Below are 22,964 nucleotides of genomic sequence, written 5' to 3' on the forward strand. Positions count from 1 at the left end.
TAAATGATTTAGTACAGATGTCAGTGTCATGAAGATTTAGTACAGACGTTAGTGTCATAAAAGATTTTTCTTTGAAATGTCCTATAAAATCAGTATTATTTTCTTAAGATCTGCAAATAAAAGGTACATGATATGATTGATTACTTAATTAGTATTTTCTGAACATCATATAGGTATTTTCTCCACAAAAGAAACTCAAAACATAAGGCTATACTTTTGAATTTGGTATGTACGATTATACCCTTTAAATTCCGGTGAACTTCTGAACTGTAGAATTTAATATTTTGAAAAACAAAATTAAATAATTTCATGAATGTTTTATTATAATCAGTAATTCGGTATTATATAATCAATAATTTGAATAGATCTGTTATTTAATAAAATTCAAAACATTTTTGGAATAAAATAATATAATGTGATTATTTTAAGAATTAACTGGTTGTTTCTTCTGAACAAATTGAAATCCAAAGGTCATGTTTCTGCATGGATTATATTCTTGATGTGTCTGAAGAAACAAACTGTTAATGAGACTTGGAAAACCTGGAAGAAAAGGGAACAAGAAGAGATCAAAATTTAATCAATGATAAGAGTAATTTATAAAGTTAACACTATATAGTCAGCAAAATGCATATTGTAAAGGGAAAAGGGATCAAAACCGGTGAGAAAATTTCAGAATAAGGTACATACAGTTGTGAATAGGAAGTCTGCAAAATGAGTCTTCAAGAATAACCCACCTGTTAGCAAGTTCATGTATAGAGGAGAATAAGGAAAAACCTTTAGGTTTTAATTACATTAGCTATCACTGAGCTAGATGCCTTGACAAACTGCTGATGGTTTTCTTGTTGTTGTTGTTGGATACCTTTCTAACTATGTCATTAAATCTACAAAACTGCTTCTTTTTGTTATAGACAATGAAAGGTGGTTTGTAAAGGGTAGAAGATAAAATGCAGTCGGGATATTATCCTCTCCATTTTTGTCTTAAAATATTCCAGCATGAACGCGATAGAGAATAAACATTTAAAAACAATGATATTAATGTGTATAAAGAATGTCTTGGTTTACTACCATTCTGAGACTAAAATTGTTACCAATTGAAGAGATGAAAACTTAGATGGGGGGCTTCATAGATCAATGCAAAGTCAAATGCAAAATCCTTATCCTATCTTTCAAAAAATGCATTACGTATTTGTTTTAGTGCCATAGTCCCCATTATAACACTATATTTGCTCTCACAGTTTCTTTGAATCCATAGGCTGCACTTATTCTTTTTTTTTTTTTTTTTAATTGAGACAGAGTCTTGCTGTCTCCCAGGCTGGAGTGCAGTGGCTGGATTTCGGCTCACTGCAAGCTCCGCCTCCCGGGTTCACACCATTCTCCTGCCTCAGCCTCCTAAGTAGCTGGGGCTACAGACACCCACCACCACGCCTGGCTAAGTTTTTGTATTTTTAGTAGAGACGGGGTTTCACCGTGTTAGCCAGGATGGTCTGGATCTCCTGACCTCGTGATCCGCCCACCTCGGCCTCCCAAAGTGCTGGGATTACAGGCGTGAGCCACCGCGCCCCGCCGGCTGCACTTATTCTCAATAGTCTTCACTGAGACTGGAGAATAGTGTCTTGTTTCTGAAACCTAATTCTGCAGTTGACTCCTTTAGGTCATGGAATTTGTCTATTTTGTATCTCACTGTATATTCGACATCTACTATAGTACGTGACACACAGTAAATGCTCCCCTCCCTCCAAATGCATTGAATTAATGAATATGTGAGTGAATAGTGGATCTTACTAAAGTCAAACATCTGCCTAGATTTCAGAAGTCTGCCAACTTGCAGACTGCCCAACATGATGCTCTTATTGCCAATATATGAACATATATATACATGTAAAGATATCTATACATCTATATATCTCTATATGTGTGTGTGTGTATATATATAAAGAAAGATAAAAATATAAATAGGTACTAGATATCTCAAAGTAATAAAATCACTACCTCCAGGATGACCACTTACTAATAGGCTCCCCCCACCTGGCTGATTAAGGGATCACCTATACAACTCTTGGATGTAAAAAGCCTCAAAGTCCTGGCTCTATTATATGAACTGATCTGATTAGGTCTCCACCTGATTGCTCTGCAGTTTATTCTGTATAGTTTATACTTAATATTTTTCATTTTTTAGCATATGAACAAAAGCTTACCTCTGAAGTTAAAAGTCCAAAGTTAATTCCAATTAAGGTTAACGCATTAACATTATACCATGTACTGATTTTATTTTCACAACCCTAAGGAAAAGAAGTTATTCACATTGACATGGAAATGGAAATGATCTTATATGTAAATCTTTACAAAAAACAAAAGGTAAACAGAGATTAGTAATTTGCCAAAGTCTAAATAGCAAGTCAATATCTAACTGGAGACTGGACTTTTAAGTCCAGAAAGCTTTGTATGGCAGCAGGACATCTCCTTTGCTAATTTTAAAGGTGCTAAGATGTTATCATGTAATTAAAATCAGAATTTTTTTACATTTTGGAAAGAGATTTTCTCTTCTGCAGACAACTGTAATTCATCAGGATAGAGTAATTTCCCCACTTACCCACTAGAAATTCCCCCAGTGGAGGCCTGAAACCACAGACAGTATCAAACCCTAAATATATTATGTTTTTTTCCTATAGAAACATATATATAATAGAGTTTAATTTATAAATTAAGCACAAGAGATTAACAACAATAACTAATAATAAAATAGAACAATTATAACAATATGCCAGCATTACTATTCTTACACTTTGGGGTCATCATTAAGTAAATTAAGGGTTCTTGAACACAGGCACTGTGATACCTCAACTGTCGTTCTGATAATGAAGATGACTACTAACTGACTAAGGGTGGGTAGCATCCGCAGTGTGAATACACTGGACAAAGGGATGACTCATGTCCCAGGAGGGACAGGGCAGGAAGACACAAGATTTCATCATACTACCTAGAACAGTGTGCAATTTAAAACTTATGATTGTTTATTTCTGGAATTTCCCACTTAATATTTTCAATGGTTGAATTCTCAGAATGTGAAACTGCAGATAGGGGCAACTACTATATATACCACCACCTAAAATGGTTATTTCCCAAAGAGTAGATGCTTTTTTAAAAAAATGTAATGTTCCATTTATTTATGAATTAATTATGCAATCGAAACAATATATCTTAAGATTAGAATAAGCTTAATATGTAAACTTTACAAAGTATTAGCAGTTCTTGGGATAGAAACATCTAGTTATCAATGTCCCACACCTGTAAATCACAGTTGCTCCAGAGAACCCTTTACTCTTGCTTCTGCCACACTTACTTCAACCCGTCATTGCTGGGGTCCACTCCCTTCAGATTTTGCCTATCCTTTCACTCCTGGGTTATAGCTCCCTTTCCAATCTTATGCACCAAGGCTTTGACAAAAGTGCCTCCTCTTTCTGCAGGACTTCTCAAGGAAGGCTGGGGAGAAAGACTGATGATATCCCAAGTTCCAAGAATACATAAATCATATACTTCCAGGAAGTTTATTTACTTTATGTATTATACACTGGAAATAACACTACAATTTACCTAACTACGTGTTCAACTTAGGGAAGTAGATTAGGAATGTAGCCACCATCAACAACATTACTTTTATATCAAAATTTGCTCAGAATTCTAAATTGACTTGCAAAATAAACAAACAAAATACTATACATACTTGGAGAAGACTAGATTTATCTTTACCTCGAGGTAAGTTGCATTCAATGGCTCATCACAAAACCATTTTCTTAAAGTAGACTTTGTGCAAGAACATGGCACCTGTCCTGAATTTTCTTTGTTCTTATTCTTTATCCAGTCTGTGTAATTATGTTGGCCACAACACTGTAACTAGGAAAAAGCTTGTATGAATTTTACCATAAAATGTTCAAAATGCAGTTAATTATATGAGATTAATATTGAAGTGGTTTTTGTGAAGATAACTCATTAATTTTTCCCCATGAATATGTAATGAATTAAATAAATAAGTATATTTGTGTTTATTTAATTCATTACTTTGTTTCCGCTATTATTGTTGTTAACCATAGCAAAAGATTTCTGCTCACATTAGTGACTTGTGATTGGATAGAATTATTACATCTGAATTTTATCCAGGATAGAAGATATACTTGATATGCTTACATATAAATGATGCTTAGGGCCATAATATAAAACAATCACCTGAGACATATCTTGCTCCTAACTATAGCAGTTCTCTTTGTATTTAAAGCATATGCAGTCATACATGTTTGGTATACCTAAAAGGAGATTCAGGGTAATATCTGCTTTTCTAGGATTAATGTGAGATGTTAACTTTCAATTTTGTATTGTGTGAAAATTACCATAAAGAACCAAAAGAGGATAGTAAAAATAGTCATAAAATGATCCAACTTTTAAGAAATGTCTCATTTGCAGTGCTGATTCTGGAATCCTATCAAGCAGAGTTAGGAGGATATGAAAGAATCAGTTTACATATTTGTCACTTAGGAAATAAGAGAAAGGTGAAGTAATTGCTTTCTAAACTTTTATGGAAAATGATAACATTAGTACTGCCTATGTTTGCAATATATACCAACAATCTTTGCACAATTCCAGGAAATGCTGATAACTAAAATAGTGATTGAGAGTTAGGTTACTGAAAGTTAGCTTAAACAAACAAATCTACGTATATTATCTCAGTTATAGTAATGGCTAGGAACTGACAGCTGGAATTTCACTAATAGTAGTGATATGATATACAGAATTGTTTCCTCATCATTTTCTGACCATAGAAAGGTTCACTCCTCTACTGTAGGTTGTAATGCAGTCTGAAAATACAACACATGTACGGATCATATACATAAGAGAAGACGACGATGAGTAAAAGTATTTGTAATTGCATTTCGATTATCTTAAAATTTATTTCCATTATCATATGTACTAAAAGTAACTATTTTTTACGTGAGGCATATAATATATCAGTAAAGAGTACAGAATCTAGTGTCAGATTGTGTGGGTTTGAATCTTGGCTCTGCCACTTATTAGATGTGCAATCCTCATTAAATTACTAAATTTCTCAGTTTTTCATCTATAAAATGAGGATAACAGTTCCTATGTTATAGGGTTGGGAGGATTGAATTAGCTAATATATGCAAAGCACTTACAGACAAGTCTGGACTATGTAAATGTTTGCTATTTTTTTAATTGGGCACTTACTATATTCCAGGTGCTGATCTATTTCTGTAAACCATTTGGCCAACAATACCCTTCTCTTACCCTTCCACTGCACCTATCCGGAAAAAACCTGCACTGTGAAATAATAATCTTAAAAAATTAGCTAAAAAGTATTAGTTGCATTTATGCCCTGGATCCAGGCCTTTCTATATATTCTATATATTACTTCATTTATTCCTGCCAACCAGAGGTAGGGGTTAGTATGCTCATTTTACGAATGTGCAACTATGAGTTTAAGAGGGTTACTTGTCCAGAACCACAAAGCTACTGCACGGCAATCCTGGTATTCAGACTCAAAGGGTAACCACCATGCTGCCAGCAGAGGCTACTGCTTAGACTTATCTCCCATCAGGTGCAGCAGGATAGACTACCCCAGTTGGCAAAAGACCAGCAACACTTTTCCAGGTGAAACCAAGTTAAAATGCACATCAATTAACACAGGAGTTACAAAAGGCGGATATAACTCAAGATTTGTAAGTGGGGAGAATTGCCCTTTTTGCCCAGTTTGTTTGAAAGAAATACAACAAACTCTTATTCCTCTGCCCCACCCCCTGTACTGACCTATTCTCTCTTCTGTCCCACAGTGATCAACACTGACATCTAATTTTTTAGTTAATTTCATCTTACTGTTTTCTGTAAAGCGTTCAGAATAGTCCACTTGGTTATATCTTCAGGCTTATCTTTAGATCCATACTCAGAAATGACAGAATCAATTTCGTCATGCCATAGTTGCTGAACCTGTAGAAAATTGTATTAAAAATGAAAATTTCATAGAAATGTATCCATAAAAATTTCATAGAAATTGATGGTTCCTCAAGAGTACCATCATGAAGAGATTATTCAATATTACTTTTCTGTTTTCTGTTTATTTCTTTTTAAAATAACTTTTTAACAATTTCAGTGGGTATCAAAGCATATGGCTTTTCAATTTGTAATCTATAGGAAGACTATATTAGGCTCATTTTACAATTAAGGAAGAAGTAATGTGCTATTCTCATGCATATCTAAGGGAAATTTCTTCTCAAACTCTCAGGAAAAACACTGTAAAAGTCTTTTAAATAAGCCAAAAAAGTTTGTTGAGTGTCTTTTGAATGGACACTAGGCTTTTTCTGGCAAACTTCAACATTCCTTGATTCTGTGAAGGTCTGTACTGTACTTTTCATGATTTATAATTTGTTTTACAACTTTAGAAGTTGTTGAAAACTATGGTTATGCAAATTATACTTGGTCAGACAAATGTACATTTTTCTCGGTGAAGGTATATTTCATTCCTTCTCTCTCCAAACCTGTTTTGCATCTATTAAGTGATGGCCTATGTAAATGTCCTCTTTGGATTCTCCTTTGAATTAATTTTTATATCGTACTGGTTCCCTCATTACTTAAGATGTCAAATAAAATAATTGACTTCTGAAATCTACTGCATATTTCCACAAAAATTATGATTTTTAAATTTTAAATATTATCCTTTTGTAATACTATCAGGCCTCAGAATACAACACTCCAAAATATAGCACCTTTGTATGCTGAGTATTTTAAGCTCAAGGAAATTGAGAAAACTGCAGAAGCAGGAAGGTAATTTTCTGACCTTCTCCTGCCTTTCTTCCATGAGGCAGGTCATAAAAGAATTCTCACTGGCCGGGTGTGGTGGCTCACACCTGTAATCCCAGCACTTTGGGAGGCTGAGGCGGGCGTATCATGAGGTCAAGAGATCGAGACAATCCTTGCAAACATGGTGAAACCCCGTCTCTACCAAAAATACAAAAACTAGTTGGGTGTGGTGGTGCATGCCTGTAGTCCCAGCTACTCGGGAGGCTGAGGCAGGAGAATCGCTTGAACTCGGGAGGCAGAGGTTGCAGTGAGCTGAGATGCACCACTGCACTCCAGCCTGGGCGACAGAGTGAGACTCCATCTCAAAAAAAAAAAAAAAAAAAAAAAAAAAGAATTATCTGACCCATTTTCCCTGAAGGTATAGCATAAGATCCTCATTCCAGAGTGGTCCTGTCCTATACGCAGAAGCCAAGAAGCATCTGAACAGACAGGCCTTGCTAAATTTCTCCCAGTTTATTACCATTAGATTATATGCTTTTGTCTTCCAATCACACTTTCACATAACTATCCACAAAAATAGATTTCCTTGGATCTTTGAGTCTTTATTTTTTGGTTAAGTAAATTTGTTATGCTTTTCGTTTGTTAGTTTGTCTTTTGTTATAGGGATCTCGGCCAAGAACCTTGTGATGGATGAGGTATATAACTTTTTCTCTCCTACAATACTAACACAAAAATGATCAGATTTGGATGGGGATAAACAAAACTCTGCAATTTCAAAATCAAGGTAATGCAAAGGTAGAACGATTGTTGTAGTAACTTAAGCATTTATAAATTTATATAATTTTTTATAACAAATTACTAATTTGGTCCTCAATAATACCAAAAGGTAGGAAGAAAAGATATTATTATCATTTTATGAATGGGAATACAGACACTCAGAGAATTTAATTATTTACTTTTGTTTACAAGGAGCTGAGACTTTAAATATGATCATTTGAGTACTAGTCTGATGATTTTTACTGAATTATGCTGTCTTTGACAATAAAAACTAAGTAACTGGTGGGAATATCACAATAATTATAAAAGGCATGTAAACTAAAATCTTAGTTACTTATATATCAGTATTTTGATACATTTAAGAAGATTAGAATAATGAAAAGGAGAATTTAAATCTATTTTATACTCTGTTCATTTTTATTTAGAATAAATAAAATATATAGTGCTGTTGGCAGTGTGTGGGGGGTGAAACTTATGGCCTCGTTTTGTTTCTAAAGCATTATTTGGGAGATCCAGAATGCATATAAATGACAACTTCATACATAAGTACTTTCATATGTAACCTATGTGACTAATGTATAAATAAAATTCCTTTATGCTTCCTCAATTTGGTAAGCATCTATTAAAGGCCTAGTGTATCTTCCACACTGAGTTAGGTACTGTAAATGACATAAAAGATTTAGAGGCTCTTAAGAACTTAATCCAGTTTGAATGCAGAACACAAATTGATGTAAACAAAGTTGTTAGCTCTGGGGTCAGCTAATGAGTATTTGAGTCTTGGCTCTGTCATTTGGCCATGAAATACTTTAACAAGCATTTCTAATCTCAAATCCTCAGTTTTCTCTTCTATAAAGTAGGACTTATGGTGCATCTCTAGGGGTTGCTATGAGGATTAATAATACAATGGCTATAGTGTTTATCACAGTTTCTGGCACACGGTAGTTATTAATCAGTTCTTATTTCTAATATATAGAGAGATACAGGAGTCTATGCATAACATTGAAGCAAATATGGGTGACTGATAAACTATATTTACATGTTGATAGCTCTTATGTGTCATATTTATGTTCTATCATGAAGTTGAAAAGTTTGAGGATGATAGATTGGGATTTGGTGTTTTGCCAGCAAAACAGCTTTCCAAAACTTAACTGCTGCAGCCAACGTACCTTTAAAACTCCCATACACACACACACACACACACACACACATTTTAGATGTGGAGAAAAGTAATTTTACGTCTAAATGCCAGGCCATTAACAGTAGGCACTGGATGATGAGCTGTCCAGTAAAGAATGAAGTTGGAGGGCAATGGTGTCATACAGGAAAGATATTTTTTTTGAACTTTGGCCATTACAGAGGAGTATAGATAGATATAAAGAAAATGAGGAACCATATAAATTAATCAAGAGATTCTTCAAGATTAATTAAGGTGAGAGAAGAGAACTCTTGAGTAGCTACTTTACTACTGAAACTTGACACATTGTCAATTAATGACAACTCTGTAAGGTAGGTAGGTATTAATTATATTTTACAGATAAGGACATAGGCTCAGAGCTGTAAATCAGGTTGTTGATCCCTAATCATATTCATATCTGTATGACTTCAAGTACATATTCATCTTACTATAGGGCAATTAATCTCCCATGATACAAGACAGACCTTGACTGAACTGAAATACTGAAATGTCTTAAAGGATGAAAAGTAACTGTAGGTTGGAACAGGTAAGTTTTGTTGACCAAAAGTTTTTCCAGGCTTATTATATGCTGTTTTGAACTAAATTTGATAAACCTAAATCTTGCTCTAATTAATTTAATCACTCATCACTCTACTTGTGGAAAATACAGGAATTATTCAGTATGTCTTGTTTAAGTGAAATTGCTAAATTTCAAATTAGTTAGAGTCTAAATTTGTTTCTTTGCAAAAATACAATACAGTGATTGGGTCAGTAGTGGTAGCCAGAGTTGGTAGGAGGAGAAGGTAAAAATTTGAACTTCTAAATCTCAGTACCACTTCCTCTTCCTCAATACTGTTTGATATTTAAAGCTACTTTCTAATTATATGCAAATGGAGTTAAAGGTAAGTTCCCCTATCTACCCTTTTCAATCTGACTCCTGGCCCCTTCCTATACTCTAGTACTTTCATTGAATATTATTTTCTCCTAAAGAAATTTACCTTTGGCTTTTAATATAGGATCAATGGTCTCAATACTCTAAGGTATCCAATTTCCTTTAAACTTCAAATAACAGGATGTATTGATAAGGATTTACTTTCCATACCTCCTCTTTCTTTGTGAAGATGAATGCTGAAAGTACAACCTGAACACCAATGACCCATGTTATCAATACTGCATACTAAAACAAAAGAAAAATAGAGATGATGACTATGCTACTAATATATATTTTGTATGCTCAAATAATAGGAAAACACACACCATTGGAAATATGCAACCATAAAGTATATATGGGTATTGCTGAAGCTTCCTGCCTTCACAAATATGAATGAAATTAGGGAAATAGCAAGGCAAAGTAAAAAAAACAAATGCACATTTGGGTAAGAGCAAGAGAGAAAGAAGTGTTAGTAATTAACGAGCACCTTGGTCCAATAGAGTTGTCAATGATGCCATCTTAATTCAGTTATAAAACTATTATAGGGTGAATTTAATTATCTTCACCTCACATTATTTTGCTGAAACTAAAGACTCACTAAATTTCTGATGTACTATTTAAACCCATGCAGAACGTATAACAAAAACAACTGTAATAATAAGCTTAATTCTGTATATACATTTGGGCTATTTCCTGAAAACTAAAAATACTTGTATCCAAACCAAATAAAATAATTTTTTATATTTATCACACTGTTTAATTTTTTAAAAAATATACGGCCGCTTTAGTCTTCTTCAAAGCTATTGTCAACCTAAAAAAAGGCACAAAAAAAATTATCTCTAAATATGTGGAGTTATTCAAGAATAAGAAATAAAGATTTATAGTCCAGATAGCATGAAATGGTAAACTACCAGTTCATTCTGTGAGGAGAGGGCAGAGAGAAGTATTTAGTAGCAAAAAGGGTGAGATTTACATAAACTGCTTAGAAACAGAGTTTATTGGTTCTAAAGATTCAAAGCCAGAGTTGTTGCCAGTTCACTGGTAGAGATGCCATGACTGGTCAAGTGCTCTTCTAAGAACATCTCATCAGAATTACTGCAGTCCTAAGGAATATCAAGTCATAAACATTATAAAAGCAGGAGATGACTGAAGACAGTTTCCAGCTGGGAGTTTTCAGAAAGTCCTTAGAAACAGTATTTATTTCAGACACGTAGCATGAGCCTCCTCTCCTTTAGACTTTCCTGGCTCTATTTTGTCTGGGTCTGACAAAAGTGATTTCCTGCTGGTATCAGCAACTTTTACACAGCACATATTAATACATAAGATTTAGAATTCAGCTGGGTGCTGTGGCTCACGGCTGTAATCCCGGCACTTTGGGAGGCCGAGGCGGGCAGATTCCTTCAGGTCAGGAGTTCAAGACCAGCCTGGCCCACATAGTAAAATCCTGTCTCTACTAAAAATACAAAAATTAGGCGGGCATGGTGGCTCGCACCTGTAATTCCAGCTACTTGGGAATCTGAGGCAGGGGAATCGCTTGAAGCTGGAAGGCGGAGGTTGCAGTGAGCCGAGATCGTGCTACTGCACTCCAGCCTAGTGACAGAGCGAGATTCCATCTCAAAAAAAAGAAAAAAGGAAAAAAAAAGATTTAGAATTCATAATAATTTTAAAAGTAAGCGGTCTGAGTATTTACTAGGCAAAATATAAGTACTAATGACTTACTGTATTATTTATTTACTTTTTACTTGGCCCTCACAGAGATAAAAATTATTTAATTACACATATTTTATACATTTAATACCTTAAAATATCAGACCAAAATTTTCTTCTTGGCATAAGTTATGTTTCCTAGTTTCAGAGAAAAATAATTCAGAGACAAAAACGTGCTCTTTACATCTATTTAGATGTTTAGATTTTTAACTTCTACATGCAATTATCTCACTTAATCTTATACTAATAAGGGATTGGGAACAGCAGGAAAAATTGTATGAAACCTTTTTTTTTTTTTTTGAGATGGAGTCTGCTCTGTGGCCCTTCGCCTTCTGGGTTCAAGCGATTCTCGTGCCTCAGCCTCCCTAGTAGCTGGGATTACCGGTGCCCACCACCACGCCAGGCTGATTTTTGTGTTTTTAGTAGAGACGGGGTTCCACCATGGTGGCTGGGCTGGTCTCCAACTACTGACCTCAGGTGATCTGCCCGCCTTGGCCTCCCAAAATTGTTGGGATTACAGGTGTGAGTCATCTTAGAGTAGGAGTATGTAAAATCACCTTTAAGACATGGAATAGCTTTTTTCTTTTTTTTGACGGAGTTTCACTCTTTTTGCTCAGGCTGGAGTGCAATGGCGCAATCTCGGCTAACTGCCACCTCCGCTTCCCGGGTTCAAGCAATTCTCCTGCTTCAGCCTCCCAAGTAGCTGGGATTACAGGTTCCTGCCACCATGCCCGGATACTTTTTTGTATTTTTAGTAGAGACGAGGTTTCACCATGTTGGCCAGGATGGTCTCGATCTCTTGACCTCGTGATCCACCCGCCTCGGCCTCCCAAAATGCTGGGATTACAGGCGTGAACCACCGTGCCCGGTCCAAGACATGGAATAGCTTTTAGGCATGTAATATTTGCCCATAAGTTGACTGTGTGAATTAACTTGGTTCAGAGAAAAATAGATTCATCAGAAAAATATTGATAAATTCAGAGAGTGTCACAATGGCCAAATTAGCAGTACCCTTCCATGGAATGTCTAGAAGGAATGGTGGTATCTTGGTTCCAGGCCCTAATCTGTCAGATCCTATGTTCATGTATATCCTTATGATGGTATCTATTAGGCTTTCTCATTTACATGCCATTAATATTTGAATTATATGAGGCAGAAACTTAGGAAATGTTTGTTTTTCTCCCTCTACTTTCCCACTTCCTTTCCTATCCTCTACCCCCTACATTGTAACATTGTATAAGTAGTAGACTCTGCATTTCCTTTGCCTACATGGAAATTTGTGACAAGAAGAAAAAATCAAGATTTTCTTGCAAGCCATTTCTGTCCTGGTTTTTATATCCCAAATCTGAAGCTCAGTGAAGAAAATTATGCTAAGGATCCTGGAAAGAGAGAAAGATAAGATTTGAGAAGAAAGGGTTGGCCTTGGAGGAGAATAAGAGGAGAGAGTAAAGTCTCTTCTTAGACTAAAAAGATTTTGAGGTGGAATCTGGATGTCTGTGGGTTTCCAGAGCAACAGCATAGTCCTTGGAATCCTGGCACTGCCCTGGTAATGTGGTAGAACCCCAGAGGGAAATCAGGGTCCATATCTAAAGTGCCTGTGCCAGGGTAATATTCAAATAATAGTAGAAATTACTATTAATAGGCAGCAACTGATTCCTATGCTAGGTGTACCTCCTAATTGCTGTGTCACTAGGGAGGCTCACGGTCTCAGGGAAGGAAGACTGAAGGAATGGAACTGAGGTACTGGTTATTTACCAATATTTCACAAAAGGGTTTCACTGGTATGCCTGTACTGGTAAATACTGGATGAATAGCAGCCCTACCTTTGCCACCCATGCCTTTCAAAGAGCAGAGTGGGTACACCTGAAGGGACCTTGTGACCTGGGAAAGTGAGTGTGTTTGTGGTAGGTGGCGTAGACTGGTAACTAGTGTCCAGGGTGACCACCCAGATGTTCAGTGCTCCATAAAAGTTCAGTGTCTCTGCATTCTTCCTGGTAAGGGACAAAATGTCAGCAGCTGAACTTCCTATCCGCTTGGCTGCAAATTAAAATCAATTTGATTTAGAGAAAAATGTAAAGGCTATATTTCATCTGAGTATGTGAATTGGGATCCATAACTGCCACATGTATGGTCATTGGCTCATGTCCAGGTCAGTACTCTGGAATATAATTTGTCTTTTCACATTACAAGCCTTGAGAGAAATAGTGCACAAGCCAGATGCTACAGTCTGCCTCTTTCAGTAATTATAGTTCTCTTTTAAAAATAACAATTTGTGATCTCAATTGTAAGTTACCTTTCATGGCAATGATAGACACTATTATTAAAGAGGGGAGGAAAAGACTGGGGCAAGGGTTGAAAAAGTAACTGCTGGTTACTGTGCTCACTCAGTAGCTGGGTGGCAGGATCAATCGAACTCCAAACCTCAGCATCATGCAATATACCCATGTAATAAACTTTCACGTGTACCCTGAATATACAATAAAAGTTGAAATTATAACAAAATACATACATACGTAAGTTACCTTTCTTTGTGCCATGCCCACAAAGATAAAAATGTGCTGACTATAGATCATGTTTCTTTTACCCTGGTAAGCTACATTGCTCATTGACTTAAATGCACTTTATTCTAATTCTAGCCTTCGGATTCTTAAGTTTGGTGAATCGTAGTTCACCCTAGGAGACAGAGAGTCCTATTGACTCTGTGTTGAAAAGTAAATGTCCGAATGTGCTGAGGTACAGATTCGGTTCATAGAAAACTCACTAAGAAAGTCCTTTCTGGAAAAGTGACTTTGTTGGAGGGAGGAGGGTGTGCTTCATTTGAATTGCTCTAAGGACATACTCTACGGCAGTGCCATGGTAATGTAAATCACTATTCATTTGTGTAACTTAGATACTTAAAAATCTGAGATAAAAATTCAAGCTATTGATGTGAAATACGTACCACAATTAGAAGCCATCTGATTTCGTTGTGAATTCCTATATAACCCAATAGACAAAAAAGAACAGTAGAAGACCCCATTCCAATCAAAATTTGAGAAATAGATACTATGAAGTGATTATTTTCATCTGTGAAAAGAACAAAATTACTTATTATGAAGTGGTATTTTTATATGAAGTGGTATTTTATTTTCTATTTAACAATAATTACAGCAACCAAAAGTTTTTCTGAGCAGCTGTTGCCAGACCACCAGGATTCTCTCTCTATCCCTGTCTCTCTTTCTCTCTCTCTCCGTCTCTCAATTTTTGACCTCATGTACCAGCTCTTACTTTTAGAAACAACCCTTCTTCCTTTTCTGACATGAAGAGAATTTCTTAAATTTCAGATATCTTTACCCTTATCCTCCTTGTCTTTTATGACAGAAGAAAATTTTTTCTAAGATTTCATCTATGTCTAATGTATATTCAAACATTCATGTGTTCATTCATTCATCAAAAATCTTTAGAACCTAATATGTGTGAGTTAGATGTATACACCCTGAATTTATTGCTAATATGAGCCCTTTCAAACTATATTTTAGTTTTTCCCATCTAGACTGTGAGCCCTCAGTGCTAGATATTATATATATTTATCCAGTCAACAGGCTGCCTGTTGAATGCTTGGTGCTGTGGCACAAACAGCAGAACAGTAAATGCTCAACAAATAATTGTTTTAAAAAAGAAGGATGGATAAATGAATTAAATATGTGGGAGGTGTTATGGGAGAACAGTGTAGGCAGTGGTGTGCTGGAGTGAGCTTGTATTGGCTCATAAAAGCCAATTGTGGTATTTTCAGGAAATCTGCAAACCAACTGAATTCACTTTGACACCTTGAAATTGGCCATTGAGGAACTGCTTCTATCATGTCAATCATGCACTATACACATTAAAACATTGTAAACTACAGTATGGTTTAAAAGTATAGTGCTAGTTACAATTAAAACAATGAGAAGAGAAAAGAGAAACCATCTTCCTTCTAAAATCTCCCAGTGTTCTTCTTCTCAGTTTAAGGAGTCACTACAAGTTATATCTTCTACCTATGCATTGAATTCTCACAATTTTTATAGTGATCAGATCAGAGTAATTAGCATATCCATTCATCTCAAATACGTATCATTTTTGTGTGTTGGGAATAATCAATATTCTTCTAGCTATTTGTGACTGTGTAATACATTATTGTTAACTACAGTCATCCTACAGTAGTATAGAACACTAGAACTTTTTTCTTCTATCTAGCGGTGATTTTGTATCCTTTAACAAATCTCTGCAACTGATGAAGACTTTCAGAGGGAATGCTAGACGACACTTGATAAATTCCAGAGAAATACTGCCACCTGCTGAATAAATTGTGTATACAACTGTTTAAAATGGAATGTCTGTTTCACTAAGAGATAAACAAGAATACATACCAAAAGCTGTTAAAAAATTATTTCTATCTAATAAAAGCCATGCACCAAATCCCATGAATAAAAGTCCAAGAACCTAAAAAAAGAAAGTCAATGCTTATTTTTTTTGTAATTGCCTATACAATAGATTACATTTTCTTTACTATGTAATTATGAAGAGCCTTACCATGAAAGCTCCATTAATGAGATTAAGAAAGTACTTAAGAATTATTGTTTTGTTATTTCTTAACATTCTTTTTCTTCCAAGATATTGATGATTCTGAAAAGACAACCATAACTTTTTTATAAACATTCTACACAATAACTTTAAATATTTCGCCCTACTTATGTTCTATATTTGCACATTTTTCTTCTCAAATCAGTTATCAGTATAACATACTCCCATCTCTAAATGAAAGGACATATTGAAGGTATCTTGAAACTGTACATTGTCTGCATTTGTTTTTACTAGAGAGTATCTGTACTTAAAATAATAAATATATATCTGCAATGCTTTTTCTAGGCAATCAAGACTAAGAAGACAGTTGTATAACAAGTCAAGCAGCCTTACTGAACTTCTTGCAGTTTCAGAAAGCATAAGATATTTTGTTTTCAGTTTTATTGTATTTTTAAATGTTTGTTTTAATCCTAACCATTAGATGGCCAGGAAATTTTCCAGTCTTAATATACCTTGTTCCCCTGGCTGGCAAGTTTTCCTCACTTCTGCATGCCCCTTCTCAGAGTAATATTAGCTTCTCACTGAGGTGTTGGTTTGGGGATCTTTATCTTTCTTTTTTTTTTTTTTTTGAGAGAGAGTCTCGCTCTGTCGCCCAGGCTGGAGTGCAGTGGCCGGATCTCAGCTCACTGCAAGCTCCGCCTCCCGGGTTTACGCCATTCTCCTGCCTCAGCCTCCCCAGTAGCTGGGACTACAGGCGCCCGCCACCTCTCCCGGCTAGTTTTTTGTATTTTTTTTTTAGTAGAGACGGGGTTTCACCGTGTTAGCCAGGACGGTCTTGATCTCCTGACCTCGTGATCCGCCCGTCTCGGCCTCCCAAAGTGCTGGGATTACAGGTTTGAGCCACCGCGCCCGGCCAGGGGATCTTTATCTTAAGCCAATTTGTTGCCTTTCAAATTTCTCATTGACCTGTCTTCTTCCCCACAGAGAGTCAGGGATATTTAAGTGGCGAGAGTATGTCTTATATACCAATATAACCTCCAGATTTAGCACACAGTAGGTACTTGATATATATTTGTTGAACACATGAATGGATACATGAATTAAATTACTTAATCTATAATTTAATTTAGTATGCAGTATATATATTAAAAAAACTTATATATAAAGTAGCTTTCATTAAAACTTATTTTCCAGATAGCCAATTTTCCTAAAACTTTCATGGAAAAATCAATACTTACTCCACTGGTTTTTGGTGCTGTTTAGTAGAGATGAAAGTTTCAAATCTAATCTTGACTATGTTCCCAGATTTTCTCTTTTCTCTTCTCATTGTTTTAATTCTAACTAGCATTATACTTTTAAACATACTGTAGTTTACAATGTTTTAATATATATAGTGCATGATTGACATAATAGAAGCAGATTTAATAAGATTATTTTAAAGCTATTTGTCTGTCCCTAATTAGGCAGAAACCAATTTGTCGAACTGAAGGATGCTTTGAAAAGTGGAAAAATAAGAGATGTCTACATTAGTCTAGTAGTACCTCCCTACTTTATTATAAACCATCTTCCTCCTAAAATCTCCCAGTGTTCTTCTTCTCTGTTTAAGGAGACACTACAGGTTATATCTTCTACCTATGCTTTGAATTGTCTTGCTGTCATTTGGTTTTTCTACTTTGCATCCTATTGTCTTATTCCTCCATTCCTCTAATGCCTGGCATGTTTTGATGGTACACTCAGTTGGAAAGACTGCCTGATTTTTATTTCAGTTTATTTCAAAGATGCTATAAATCTACATTTTTGGTTCCAATTCTATTGACTGTCACATGTGGAAAGCTCCCTCACAGCCTGAACAAGAAGATAGGCACAAGGTCTTGGCCCCTGTCTGTGAACAAGAAATAGAATGGAGACTAATGAACCAGAAAGCTCTGTAGTAACTCTGATGTGAAATGTTGAAGGCATGGACTTGAGTGTTGATGTGGTAATAGTTAGCATGTTAGGCAGGGTCAAGCTGCAACGCTTTATCAAAGGACCCAAATACAGAAATAAACTTTTATTTATCTCTTAGTTCAAAGTAGGTGATGGGTTCGCTTCTAGGAAATCATTTTAGAAACTTGGAGCTAACTCTGGCCTATTCAACATGTGGCTTCCAAATTGGCCCCAGGTGCCATCTTTTATAGCTCACAGAAAGGAAAGGGGATAAGTAAACTCAGGCAGGCATCTTTTAAGCAAATGAGGTTGAAGTTGTACACTTCTCTTCTGTTTATATTCCATCAGCACAGACTTGGTCCCACAGCAATACTCAACTTCAGTTGAAGGCAACCATGTACCCAGGATAAAGAAAAGAAAATAGATAGGGTGGTGAGGGCCAAACAAAATGCCCACCTGTCAGAAAAGGCCAATTACAAAAGATAATTAGGAAAAAAAGAGAGCTTGGATTAAACTTTAATATGCTTTACTGTGGAAAAGAATCAAAGACAATCAGGAAGATTCCTGTTCATTAGGATGGGAAAATAAAAGAATAATGGTAATCACTAGAAATTTAAAATTTAAAAATTGGGGAAAATGGTTTAGAAGAAAAATTCATAAAATTCAATATTTCATGATAGAATTTGAAGTGGTAAAGGATATCTGCCAGTTATGTCTCATAAGCACTGTGAATGGAGTACAGATAAATGGGTAGCATAGCTGTACAGACTTGAAAGTCATTTATAGAGAACCAATTTCATGGGTGTGAATGAAGAGAAGATACATTGTCTATAGATGGAAATAGGCAGAGGTTTGATGGTAGAGAGTGAAATGATACAATTAAGAATTTGGAATTTTTAAAGCCGACTTTTATAGAAGTCAAAAGGGGTGAGAACTTAGTAAGCTCAAAGGTAGGCAACGTGGTAAGGAAGATGTTTATGGTAATTTCAAAACTGTGGTTCAAGGTTTACCAAGTTAAAACACAACAAACTGTGCATCCAAGCAACGATTCAAAGAAGCCTATGACTGTGTTTACAAAGAATGGTAAAATGAGATGGTCATGTGTTGGCTTTTTCAGACATAAGCTCCACATACTGGAAACAACGTCAATGAGAATAATGATGTGCCAACACAAAGATACACAATAACTTAAGTGTAGTTCTTATTTAAATATTTGTAGTGTGAAAGGTCTATATTTTCTTTTGCTATAAACAAAGAATTTGTTTCTAACCTAATTAAATAAGGTCCAGGTGTGGCATTTATTTTGTTCAGTTCCTGACTAGTTAATTGACGTTGAAAGTTCAACAGCAGAGATGCTATAGGAATGGACAACTTACAATAATTAATCTATTTATAAGTGTTATTTTTTTACTAGTTTAATAAACTCTAATTACTTCTTGTTATTGTTTTTATGTTCTAAGTTCCAACAGATGGGAACACACAAATGAACAAGAGAAGGTCAAAGAGTCAAATATTAAAACCTGCGGCTGACCCTGAATTATGTGTTGAGGTGGAAACAGGAAATAAGGAAATAGGAAAGTTTCATAGAGAAGATGATTTTGAGATGACTTTTGAAGGAGGATTAAGGTCTTAGACAAAAAAGGGAGAGAAACAGGAAATATTCAAGACGGGGGGACACTATGTTCACAAACTTTACAATGAGGTGTAAGGAGGCATGGATCAGAGTGGCAAGAGATGAGAGACAAAGCTAAAGAAGTAGACTCAGTAGAGATTGTGACAAATCTTGTATGCTTTACTAAAGATTTTTTTTTTTTTTTTTTTTTCCTGAAGGTAATAGGGAGCCATAATTCTAGGCTCAATGTGGAAGCCAAATTAGAAAAGACACTTAAGATAGGGGGATCATTTATAAAGTTAATGCACTAATTCACAACAGAAAAATGTGGTCTAAACTGCAAAATGGCTGTGGAAATGGAAACAGTATCACAATATGAGAGATGTAGTAGGAAGTAGAATCGCCAGCACTGGGATAACCAAAGAATCAAAGATGGAATTTAAGTCTGTAGAAACTATGTAATCAAACTCTGAACAGTATCTCATATTCTACAATGTTTCATTTAAATTGATTCCCTTTATCATCGATATTTTGCAAATGCTATTATCCCCAATATCACCAACGAGGAGAGAAAGAATCAGGAATGCAAAATTACTTGCTAAAGATCGCTCAGTTAATAAATGGCAGAGATAAGATTTAAATCCATAGATATAAACCACCCTCTCAGTAACTTTCCCAAGCCCCAGTGTCATCATCTGTAAATGCAGATTACAATTGTACACGCCTCAAAGGAACGTTGTGAAAATCAGATGAGATTGCCGGGCGCGGTGGCTGGCGCCTGTAATCCCAGCACTTTGGAAGGCCGAGGCGGGAGGGTAACGAGGTAATGGAGACCTTTCTGGCCAACAGGGTGAAACCCAGTCTCTACTAAAAGTACATGGGCATGGTGGCGGGTGCCTGTAGTCCCAGCTACTCGGGGGGCTGAGGCAGGAGAATGGTTTGAACCCAGGGGCCGGAGCTTGCAGTGAGCCGAGATCACGCCACTGCACTCCAGCCTGGCCACAGAGCGAGACTCCGTAAAAAAAAAAAAAAGAAAAAGAAAGAAAGAGAGAGAGAGAGAGAGAGAGAAAGAAAATTAGATGAGATTATGTTTGTAAAGCACTTAGTCCAGTGCCTGGCTAGATGTTAGTTATCTCATTATATCATATGGTTAGAATCTTGTTATATCATATCTCAGTATAGAAATACTAAGATTATACAAGAGTCATGCATGTGAGGATGGGCAATGGGATGGAAACTGTGGAAAAGTGATAAATTCTCACTTTTCTGTGAAGTGGTGGTCACTGACACCAGCTGGGAGGGAGCACAAAGAGAGTTAGAATCCGAAGGCTTGAGACACACTTTAAGTGGAACAAGATAATGAGAGGTCTAAGAATACAATATGTGGTACTATGAGCTACATAGTAAAGTAGTTTTACTCAATACTCACCATGCCTCAAGAAAATAAAACAAAGAAATACAGGCTATGCAGCTATTTTGAACACAACAATGATATTCTGGGATAAAAATTATATCACTGCCATATGAAGAATAAAGCAGTTGTTGAAAAATGCTATTAAACTAAAATGATTTCATTACTCAATATTTTCAAAGGAATTATTAGTCTTGTGAGATAACAAAGAACAAACACTTATCTCTTATTCTTTCATTCTCTCAACAAATATTTATTATGTACTCTCTAAAGGAAATATGCATTGTTGAGCCAATATGCTATAAATCAACCACACCTACAATTTTTTATAAAAATTTAAATGAAATGAAGTTAACAGGTTCAAAAGAAACAAAAGTCTACTCAGGTTAAAGGGTCATAGGCAAACTAACATACTCAATCTGAAGTTACCATTTCTAGGAATAATGCAGTTTAAATGGACTTCTGCTAAATACTACATGGTTGATAAACAATAGTGCCAAGTTAAATTTACTTATAATCTACAAATGTTTTAGATAATTGCTGCCTTTTGTTTTTGATTAGTAATATTCTAGTGAAATTATGACTAGTTGATAAAGTTGTCTTTTCTTCCAAAGTAAAAAATTGCATGGCAATATAAGAGATCTATCACTATGAATTAATTTATCTTCAGAAAAACTTAGTGTTTTTCTTTTTTGCTGTCAATATTTGACAAAGTAAGTTTTGAGAAGGAAAGGAACTAAGGCACTATTTCAAAAATTATTTGATTATGAAAACTAGTTATTCAAAATTAATTTTGAAATTGATTATTAAAGGATTTCTATTTTTTAGAAGTATGGATACTTTTGTAATCAAAAATAAAACTAATCTTAAGATTCTTACATGTGAACTTCAACACAATATGAAAGTCTATCTTAAATGAAGAGTCTGAGGTTCCAACACAGTAGCTCATACCTATAATCCCAGTGCTTTGGAAGGCCAAAGTGGGAGGATCACTTGAATCCAGGAGTTGGAGGCTACAGTGAGCTATAATTGTACCACTGCACTCCAGTCTGGGCAATAGAGGGAGACCCTGTCTCTAAAAAAAAGACAACAAAACATAGATAATTTCAATAGTCTATGAATTGGCAATAAAACCAAACTTAAAAAAAAAAGAACAAATTCCATTTGAGCACGGACTTTGATAATGAAAATGCTCTGGATTTAATTAGACCTGAAACCAAGTGTAGTTTAAATTATCTTTCCTGAAAAGGACACTAACATGTGTGCTTTTAATATGAAAGTCTATTAACTTCTCACTTTATATTATTAGTTCTAATGTTGATGCAATTCAAGTTTATTGTTACCAGGAAATGTAGTCTATTTTTTTTTTTCCAGAGGCTCAATGAAATATTTGCTTTTAGCTTATTTTATAGCAGATACCTTTTACAATTATGGCTACTTCCTTTTAGAATTTAATGCCTTGTTTGCAAACTTTAAAAGAAAATTAAAGTCAAGAATATGTTATTAATTAAAATATTATTTTGTACCCTATATATTTGCTCCACATTAAATAGCATGATATAAACTTAGAAATTAAGGTTTTATATTGAAATACTGTCTGCCAATAGTTTTACAGTAAAATAACTCCAGAAAATAATTTTTCAAAATTTTCACCCACATCCCTTCAGTTAAGAGGTTTTTGATGGGCATTGATTGATTTTTTTTTTCTTTTCTTTTTTTTCTTTTTAAAAAAACTGTTGTCATGTAAGGCAAACAACTTATTGACTTCTCTTCCATACTCCTAGGTCCCACAAATCACTGTTCAGGATTAAGGTTTTGTGGAATGAACACCTTATACATGGGCAAATCACCAGATTGAAATATAAATATATGTAGCTCAGAAACAATTTAAACAATTTAAAAGTGAGGTTACATCTACTTGGGTAATTATAACAAAATTTCATTTTATTAAATATTTTCCGAAAGTATTTAAATATTAAAATCTACCTGTAAAAAAATGTAAGCTCTTCATCCAGTCCCTGAAATGCCGCGTTCGTTTCAATTTAGAATCCAGATGTTTTTGTCCTTCTGGAGCACCTGTAGGGAA

The 22,964-nt window shown here is 35.2% G+C and overlaps 1 protein-coding gene across 1 annotated transcript; it reads right to left on the reverse strand.

Annotated features, from left to right (window-relative positions):
* Positions 1–301: 301 nt before the first annotated feature.
* TSPAN19 (tetraspanin 19) lies at positions 302–22,929 on the reverse strand. Its single transcript, XM_050746984.1, has 10 exons — positions 22,865–22,929; positions 21,830–21,953; positions 15,939–16,031; positions 15,776–15,848; positions 14,332–14,456; positions 9,855–9,929; positions 5,881–5,991; positions 3,748–3,891; positions 2,196–2,279; positions 302–540 (listed from the first exon to the last, which is right to left on the reverse strand). Exons 3-10 carry the CDS (start codon positions 16,002–16,004, stop codon positions 472–474), a joined length of 747 nt encoding a protein of 248 aa, XP_050602941.1. The 5' UTR covers positions 16,005–16,031; positions 21,830–21,953; positions 22,865–22,929; the 3' UTR covers positions 302–471.
* Between the last annotated feature and the right edge of the window lie 35 nt (positions 22,930–22,964).

Source organism: Macaca thibetana, chromosome 11 (genome assembly GCF_024542745.1).
Source record: "Macaca thibetana thibetana isolate TM-01 chromosome 11, ASM2454274v1, whole genome shotgun sequence".
Taxonomy (NCBI): domain Eukaryota; kingdom Metazoa; phylum Chordata; class Mammalia; order Primates; family Cercopithecidae; genus Macaca; species Macaca thibetana.